The 8,904-nt window shown below is 52.8% G+C and overlaps 1 protein-coding gene across 2 annotated transcripts in view; it reads right to left on the bottom strand.

Moving 5' to 3' along the window:
• The window catches only part of LOC101648494 (cytochrome P450 2F5), an 11,344-nt gene extending 5,252 nt beyond the window's left edge, over positions 1-6,092 (bottom strand). Inside the window, exons 1-4 of one of the 2 annotated variants that reach the window (XM_045292824.1) lie at positions 5,570-6,092; positions 4,003-4,314; positions 3,740-3,902; positions 1,204-1,353 (exon numbers count right to left, since the gene is read on the bottom strand). In XM_045292824.1, the coding sequence (XP_045148759.1) occupies positions 1,204-1,353; positions 3,740-3,902; positions 4,003-4,173 (484 nt within the window). In that variant the 5' untranslated portion in view covers positions 4,174-4,314; positions 5,570-6,092. The remainder of the gene's footprint in view (positions 1-1,203; positions 1,354-3,739; positions 3,903-4,002; positions 4,315-5,569) is intronic. The other variant, XM_004710508.3, reaches the window with a different exon arrangement.
• Positions 6,093-8,904: the final 2,812 nt, after the last annotated feature.

Here is an 8,904-nt window from a genome sequence, read left to right as displayed (position 1 = left end):
ACAAAAAGCAAGCTCACTGCCAAAAAGCTTCATCATTCTCCCGTGGAGTGGCTGTTTCCACTGCTGAGCTTGCAGTCCGGAGCCCAACGTGAACCTACTACACCCCCAAGGTTCCCTCCTATCCTGTAAAGTGGGCCTGATAACTTGATTTACTTCTTAGGGTGGGGTGATATTTCAAGGATATACACAAAGGATATATACAGGACATGTTTGAAGCAGTGGTTAACAAACAAACAAACCAACAAACCTCCCTGCCATCGAGTTGATTCTGACTCATAGTGACCCTCTAGGAGAGGGTAGAACTGTCTGTGCAGGTTCCCAAGCCTGTTACTTTTTACGGGAGTAGAAAGCCTCCTCTTTCTCCCAAGAAGGGGTGGTGGTGGTGTTCCTGACTGATGATCTGGCAACAGGTAGCCCACTACATCAGAAGGGCTCCAGTTCAAACGATGGTGGGGAATCATGTAAGAGTTGGTTACTAAACATTCCCCACCAAAAAACCCCACAAAATATTCCCCTCCCCAATAGAGAAGCAGTGAATGCTACCTGGGTTTTGAAACTTCCATCTGCTCCCCAGGAAAAGACGAGGCTTTCTACTCTCTGAAACAGTCTTGGGAACTCACGAGGGCAGTTCTACCCTGTCCTGGAGGATCGTCGTGAGTCCATACCGACTGGATGGCAGCGAGAGACCATTTCCTGAGCACATCACCTTGCGTGTTCTCCTGCAACAGTCCCCAGTCCCTGTGGTTGCTGGGAGCTGGGAACTTAATTAGCATAGTGGCGGATATACAACAGGCGTGGAGTCAATGGACATTAGTATGTAGAGTGTAGACTTCCAGCGTTATGGATTGTGTTTGAGGCTTAGAGGGCTCACGCAATCAGCATGGGCCCAGCAGGTGGTGGGTCCTCAAGGGTCCCACCACCATCACTACTGCTATCATCACCATCCCCATCATCATCCCCGCCAGCATCAGCATCATCATCCCCTACAATCACACGCGCCTTTCTCTAACTACCATTCGGCGACAGGAACACACTCAGCCTTTCACACCTCAAGGACGTGCAGCCCTGCACCCCGCTCCACCTCCAGGGGGCGCCGTCCCCACTGGGGACTCAGAGGAGGGCGTGGTACCGGAAGTCACCGGTGGGACCGGAAGCCCTGACCGCCATCCGGGGTCAGAATGCGCTCAAGGAGAGGGGCCTGACCTTCCGTCTTCCGCAGCTCTGCCAGCAAGAAGCTGCCCTCCTCCAGGATCCGCTCCTCAATGCTCCTCTTGCCCATCCCGAAGTTGCGGAGAATCTGGACGGAGAATCTCCTCAGGACTTTCCACCGGTCCCCGTTGGAGAAGGCGATACCTGGGGAACCGAAGAGGCGGGCAGCTCAACACATCACCCATCCCCCACCACTCGGAGATGGGGAGAATGTCGGCCCCCCTCCCTCTTCCGTGCAGCCACGAAGCCCTCTTTGATTTTCCAGGCTGGGTTCTGGTGCCTCCAGTCGGCCCTCACACAGCTCGGCGAACCAGGAGCCCGGAGAAACCAGCGTGGGGACTGCTTGCGTTGTCACTGTGTGCCTTGGACGCCTAGTCCCTAAGACAGTAGGTTGGCGATTGCTTAGGAATGGACTCCATGAATGAATGGATGCATGATAAGCAAAATACAAACATAAAACCTGGGAGCGTATTCAGGAACCAGACACACTGCTCTCTCCCTGGACCCAGGGCCTAGAGTTCCGCCTAGAACTCTCGACCCCTAGTCTTTTCCTGGCTAGTCGGTTCCCTAGTTCAGGTTCCAACTCCCCAGGCTCCCTCTACCCTGGCATGGACCCCTTGACCTGTGCCTCCCCATCCCAGCCCTGACCAAGCTGGGCTGTCACAGTCAGGGTTGAATATCCCACTGGCCTGGAAGCCATGCCAGAAGGTCTCAGGTGTGTTTTGTCTTGGATTCCTCCGGGTCCAGGAGATCATTAGCTGCCCGGAGGCCATTTGTCCATAACTACCCCGTTTCCCCGAAAGTAAGACATCCCCGAAAATAAGACCTACTTACAGTTTTGCCTCTCACTGAAATATAAGGCATTCCCCCCAAAATAAGACCTCCCTGAAAATAAGGCCCCTCGAAGCTACTGTAACTCTGGACTCTGGACCATAGTAGCAGGCGCCACTCATTGTTGGCCGCAGTGCAGCCATAGCAGACAGGAAGTGGGAGGTCTCTTTTAATATAACAATAAACAATAAATACGTACCATATTCTTCTTCATGGAAAAATAAGACATCCCCTGAAAATAAGACCTAGCGCATCTTTGGGAGCAAAATTAATATAAGACACTGTCTTATTTTCGGGGAAACAGGGTAGGCAGTAGCACCATCCCTGCTGTGACCCCACTTCCCCTGTGCGGTCTACTGAGTAACTGGAACAACAATTGGGACTTTCTGAGTAAGGATGATGTCTGTTTCCAAATGCTTTGGAAAGGTATTGAAGTGCAAGGCAGCCAGGTGACCTTCTTAAGCACCCTCTCTTTTGCATCCAGTGTTCCTGAACAGGTGCTTCATAAGGCCAAGGGCAGGGAAGGAGCCCAAGGAAGGGGGCCAAGTGCACTCAAGACACAAAAGTGTTTGCTTTCTTTCCTTTTTTAACTCAAGAACCGTTTGATTCGAAATCCTGGTGCAATTTGGCCTCGTTCAGCGAAGGGGGTCAAGGGGAGCCCTAAAGTGGCTTTAGGAAGAGGAGAGGAGAGCATTATACAAGTCTCATTTTAACTAGAACAGCTGTCCTTGGCCTTTCTAAAGGACTTCCCTTTAGGAAGGGGTGTGTGTGTATGTGTGTGAGTTTCATTGAAAAACCATAAACCATTCTGACTTCTCCGTGGGGAGGAGGACAAATAATTGCATGGTGGGTTTGGACTTACATCGAGACTGAGAGTTGTGTGAAGGATTTGAGATGGGCAAGATTTGGAGCTAATGATGCAGCGTGCTGGGGAGGGATAGGGCTAAGTTGGGGGTGAGGCAAAAGTGGGGGCGGTGGGGTGAGTAAATTGGGGTTGGGGATGGGGATGGAGTAGGGTGGCATGAGAGAGATTGGCAGATTGGAGATGAGACTGAGATTGGGGTAGGGCAGACAGGGGAGAGGGCTGGTTTTGGTGATGGTAGTGGGATTGACGTTGAGGTTGAAAAGGGGGATTGACCATTTAAATGTAAGATTGGGATTGATGAAGGGTTTGGGTCAGGGGAGAAAAATGGCAGCAGAGTTCATGTTGAAGAAAGGGACTAGGAGGGCATTTGACCTTCAATGGGGAGGGTTCGTAAAGGGCGCGGAGGTTGTAGTAAGATGCAGTTATGCTTGTGGATAGGGAAAGAGTTGAGGTTGAAATGGAGAAGATGGGGGCAGGGTTGCTGGGGGTGGGGGGTTGGGCTAAGGTGGACGAGGAGGGCTGGGGCCAGATCATTTGTCTATGCGATTGAGGAGGAAAGTTGGTGATGAGGTAGGGGTGGATATAAAGATGGGAATGAGAATTGAGCTCAAGGTCAATGGACATGGGGCCTGGTGTGGAAATGCCGTTCAAGATGATGATGGGGGAGATGGGATGCGCTTCAACCTTAGGCCAAGATGGCCTGGTTCCATTCCATTTGGTACCTTCCATGAGATCCGGAGCCCAGAGTGAGTCCACAGTTGGGAGGATAGCCCACCGCCCTCATCCCACACCGTGGAAAAGGGCACAGGAGGAGGAGATGGGAAGAAGGCTTACCATTGCCCTTAGTGAAGTTAAAAAAGACGGGGTAGTCTCCGCGGCCACTAAACTCTTCCCCCTGGTCCACGAGGGCTTCCTTCACGGCTTGGTACCCGCTGAGGACCACCACCCGCCTGGGCCCCAGGTGCACTGTGTACACTGAGCCATATTCCTTGCTCAGCTGGGGGTAAGAAGACAAGTCACAGGGGAGGGGGGGCTTGGGACCATGGGACCTCTCCCCCTGCCCCCTTCCCCCATCACCCAAGCCCAGGACGCTGCACCTTGGTGAGGGAAGTCAGCATGTCTTGGGAGCGGAGCTGTAGCAGGTTTCCCAGGACTGGGAAGGGTTTGGGTCCTGGGGGCAGCCGGCCCTTGCCTCTTGAGTTGAGGGTCAGGAGCAGACAGACAAAACCCAGGAGCAGGAGCAAGATGGCTGTGCTGACACTGTCCATGGTGAAAGCGGCTTCCGGCGCCTGGAGGACAAAGCGGGGGAGGGCAGGTCTGGGAGCTCGGGCTATTTCATCTCCATGGGCACCAGTAGCACTGGGTTCTCCAAGCTCCAGAAATGGGGTGGAGAAAGGAAGTAGGAGGAGCTAGAGACAGGGAGAGGGCAGGGGGTAGGGAGGGAAGAAGACAGAGAGAATGAGAATGAGCATGAATGGAGGGAGGAAAGATCGCAATGGTTGACCTGGAACCCCCTCCCCTCCACCTCCAAGGGGATGAACAACAGAAATGTGGGTGAAGGGAGACAGCGGGTAGTGTAAGATATGAAAACAATAGTGATTTTTCATTTGTCAAGGGTTCACAAGCGTGCAATTGTTGGGGAGAGAGGGAAAAAAGAGGAGCTGAGACCAAGGACTCAAATAGAAAGAAAAGGTTTTGGAAAAGATGAGGGCACCATATGCACACATGTGCTGGAGCTAAGTGATGTGTGGATTATGTTAAGAGCTGTAAGAGCCCCCAGTACAATGATTTATATATATAAAAAAGAGAATGAATGGAGGTCAGAAAACAGAGAGCAAAAAAAAGTATATGTACACATATATCTGTATATACATATACACATACACAAACAGACAGGGAGGGGGCATAAGAATAGGAGACTGCTAGAGAGATGAGAGAGAGAGCGAGCTAGAGAGATGAGAGAGTGATCGAGCTAGAGAGAGACAAAGGCATCTATCTATCATCTATCTACCTACCTATCATACTTATCTACTGATTGAGCATGAATCATGCTCCCTACATATCATGTATCTATCAAGAGATTGGTTCTTACACAAGTCAGTAGTAAGACACACAGGGATAGAGACGGGGCATTATAGAGAGAGACCAACAGAAAGAAGAGAAAGAGATGGAACTAGAGGCATAGAGCTAGAGAGATAGAGACGGGAGAGAGGGAGAGGGATACAGAGACACAGAAACAGATGAGGAGAAGAGAGAGGGACTAACAGACAAAAAGAGAGAGATACAGAGACGGAGAGACACATGTAGACAGAAATGGTAGGAGACATGGGGAGAAAGAGAGACAAAGGGAAGAAGAGAGACTGAGGCAGAGGTGGTGGGTGGGGGGCAGAAGCAGAAAGACCAAGGGTTCTGAAGGAGGGAGTCACCAGCCAGAGAGAGGGGGCTCCCTCTGTGGTGTGTGTGTGCGCGCCAGAATAGCCCCTTAGTGCCCTGGAAATACTTGTCAAATGAACAAACAGACTCAGAGAGGGACCCAGAGACCCAACCACCTGCAGTAGAGATGGCAAGGGAGATTCCAAGCTAGTCTCAGAGCCAGCATCCCGAGTCCCCACGTCCCCCGAGAGCCCCTCTTCCTCCTCCAGGACCCCCAGCCCAGCCCTTTACCTGCTGAGCTGCAGGGGCAGTGGTGTGTCCTGGAAGGTCAGCTAAGGTCTGCTCCAGATGTGCCCTGCAGCTTTAAATGTCTGGGGGCGAGGGCTGCTCTTAAACGGTCTCGCTCCACCCTCACCCCCTCATTTATTCTCCCAGGCAACCTTAATCCCCTCCCACCTCCCTGGAATTCCTGGGGTGCAGCCTTAGGGCTCATGGCCAGCTGGAATGGCACATTGAGCCGGCGGGCACACCTGGGGAGTCCTCCGTCAACCCCCTGAAGCAGGAAGACCTCAGCTCTTCTCTCCGTGGTTAGGGGAGGTCATTTACCCAGTGGTTGGAACCTGGGTTTTTTTGTGTGCCATTCAGGACTTTGGCCCCGGTTTTTTTTGGATTTCTCAACCTTCTGGTAAGGTTGAGGCAAAATGGTGGGCCAGGGGTTGGGGCACTATATTTCTCTGGGTACAAGGTCAGTGCTGTCAGTGGCTGTGTGGCCCTGGGCAAGTTCCTTTCCCTCTCTGCCTGGGTTTTTCTCATCCCCTGGAGCGCATTCTCTCTTCTCTGTATCTTGCATCGCGGGCTTTGCTTGTGCCATCTAAACTTCAGGGTCATTTTGTTTCTCTCTGCTCTCTCTTCTCTCCCTGCACCATCTCTGTCCCTCTGGGTCTCTGTTTCTTACTTTCTTTAACCTGGCTCCATCTCTCCTGTCGATTCCTTCCTCGGTCTCTCTGTTCTCTGTCTCCCCATGTCTGCACGTCGGTCTCTGCTACTTTTTCCTCTGGAATCTTTGGATCACTCTCTGTGTCTTTCCCCAGTCAGATTGCAGTGGGCGGAGGCCAGGCTGAGAGGGAAGGCTGAGAGGGAAGGAGGGTTTTGGGGGGAAGGGCGGGGGTGGCTGAACACTGCTCTGGAGGGTTTCACACTTGGATGAAATCTCTCTGTCCCACAGACAGTGCTTCCCTGCCCCCCACCAGCTATGTTCCCCCCTTAGTTCCTGCCCCAGATTCTGGCCCTGACTCCCCAACTCCTGCTTGAGTCATAGACAGGCGGCCCAAACCCGGCATTGGGTCAGGACTCCAAGCTGGTGGATGGGGAGAATCCTCCTGAGGCTAAGGATCTAGGGAGCCAAGTGGAAGTGTTGGTGAGCCCACAGGCCGTGGGTGCACACGATGTTTGTAGTTCCCATGGGGTTGAGGAAGGAAGCACTCGGAGGTCCCAGGGAATGTGACACCCCAGGACCCAGGCACATGGCAGCCACGGGGGTGGGGCAGATGGTGTTGCTCCAATGCTGGAAAGGCCCGTCAGGGCAGGTCCAGAAAGAGAAAGGCAGGCGGGGCCATTATGGGATTATAAACCTCGAATTTCGCTTTCCCTTGGCATCTGCCCCGACATGGCCATGGGGGACAGGGGAGGCTGTGCTAGACCCGACTCAACCCTATGAGCGACTTCTCCCTGACGCTAGAACTGATATAATGACCTCATTTGGGAATCTTGGTGTTGGGTTTCTGGGAGGTTTTCCCCCGGTTCTGGCTTCTCCATACGGCAGAAGAACGTTCGTCATTGAAGTACCTTTTATGTGGGCAAGGGAAGATTCGGGGAGCACGGTCTCAGAGAGTACACGCTATCCCAGGAAAGCCCAGGACATGGGCCGAGGGAGAGTAGAAGACGAAGATGGCCTCTTTGGGGACATGTGCTCCCCGATCGGGAGAGATCTCACCTTCCGACCTGAGAGAGAGCCTGTGCTGAGTCTGTACTTGTCTATACTACTCCCACGTGAGTGGGGGCGACGTTGAGCCGATCTTAGGGGCTGAGCTCCGGCACACGTGGGACAGAATGTTGCTGGCGTCTAGTGTGGGTACCCAGGCTGACCTTCACCTGTGCCTAGGTGACCTTGATCTGAGCATGCCCAGCTTTGGATTGTCCCCCGAGGTGTCTAAGGTGTGCTTGACGTCTTTCCAAACCCCTTTGTTGTGGCATGGCCAGCTAACCTTTGTTTCTAGTAGGCGTTCCGTGGTGAGGACCCCCCTTGATCTTTAATCTTCCACCTTTCATTGAGGCATCTCAAGGGGCGTCGGAGGTCCTTGCCCTGCCCTCCTGCACAGAGCACGTTGGCCCAGAGAGGGCCAGATGGCGAGGTTTCTTCAATTTGGCTTGACCGGAATCTGGGAATGGGTTATGTTTGTTGTGAAAACCTAACATGTGTCCGCGCATTACCACACGGCCCCTGGGGGAACACTGCTGCTGACAGAGAACTAGAAGAAAATCAGACCCCCTTATCCAAGGTCAGCTGAGTCCACCTCCTCACCCAGCAGCCTCCTGGCCACTCATCTCCTAAACTTTTCCTCTCTCCGCCCTCTCCGGTGAGAACCCTGCTTCTTCTCTCACGGAGCAAACAGGAGGAAACCATCATGTCTTCCCACCCTCCCTCTCTCCTCTTTCAGACTCCTTTCTTTTCTCTCTCTTATTCCTATGAACAAGCGGTCCCTGCTCTGGCTTAGGCCAGCCCCTCCTTGGCATGCCACTTTCCAGTCCTGACACACCAGAGCAAGGACTGTCTTCTCTTGAGGCGGTCATATTTTGTGTGTTTATATGCAGATGGACACCCCACCTTTACATAAAAAACAACAAAAGCTTATTCTTGTGAATTAGGTGACGGCTGTACAGAGCCATTCACATTCTCTTCTTCTTCTTTTATGTATCCAAAATGGGTCTATTGGGATGGGATCCCTCTCATCTTGATTTAGGGCCTTTTAGGGCTCCTTCCGTTTGAAGGAGCATCCTTCTGCAAGCCTGGTATTTCCTCCTGTGGGCTGACAGCGGGCAGGGGAGCAGCCTGCAGACAAAGCTACTCTTTGTGCGTGGCTGAAGAGCGTGGTGATTTGATAGCAGCCCGGGCAGGGGACATCCATGAAGTAGGCCCTGGGGCCCTGAATCAGGCGCTTCTTCTTGTGTTTCCTCTGATCTTCCCGAGAGGGAAGAAGGAGCTCCTTTGCCAGAGTCACGATTGCCTGGGGGTGTCGTCGCCCCCAGAAAGCTCAAGCACCTTCTGATTCAGTTCATCCAACACAAACCCCTCCATGTACCATCGCTTATCCCACCTCCTCCCTCTGACTCCTGCTTCGGCTCGTGGTCTAACCCTCTGGACTTTGTCCTTGGGTTCCTGCTTCCTCTTTCTTACATTTTTTTTGTGAGGCAGTGAGTGAGTGAGAGTGAGGCAGTGAGAGAGTGAGACAGTGAGTGAGTGAGGCAGTGAGAGTGAGACAGTGAGAGTGAGGCAGTGAGAGTGAGGCAGTGAGAGAGTGAGACAGTGAGAGAGTGAGGCAGTGCGAGTGAGGCAGTGAGTGAGTGAG

The sequence above is a fragment of the Echinops telfairi genome, unplaced genomic scaffold (assembly GCF_000313985.2).
Source record: "Echinops telfairi isolate 266 unplaced genomic scaffold, ASM31398v2 ScPeMD7_655;HRSCAF=1070, whole genome shotgun sequence".
Classification (NCBI taxonomy): Eukaryota; Metazoa; Chordata; class Mammalia; order Afrosoricida; family Tenrecidae; genus Echinops; species Echinops telfairi.
This window is presented reverse-complemented; position numbering and strand designations above follow the sequence as displayed.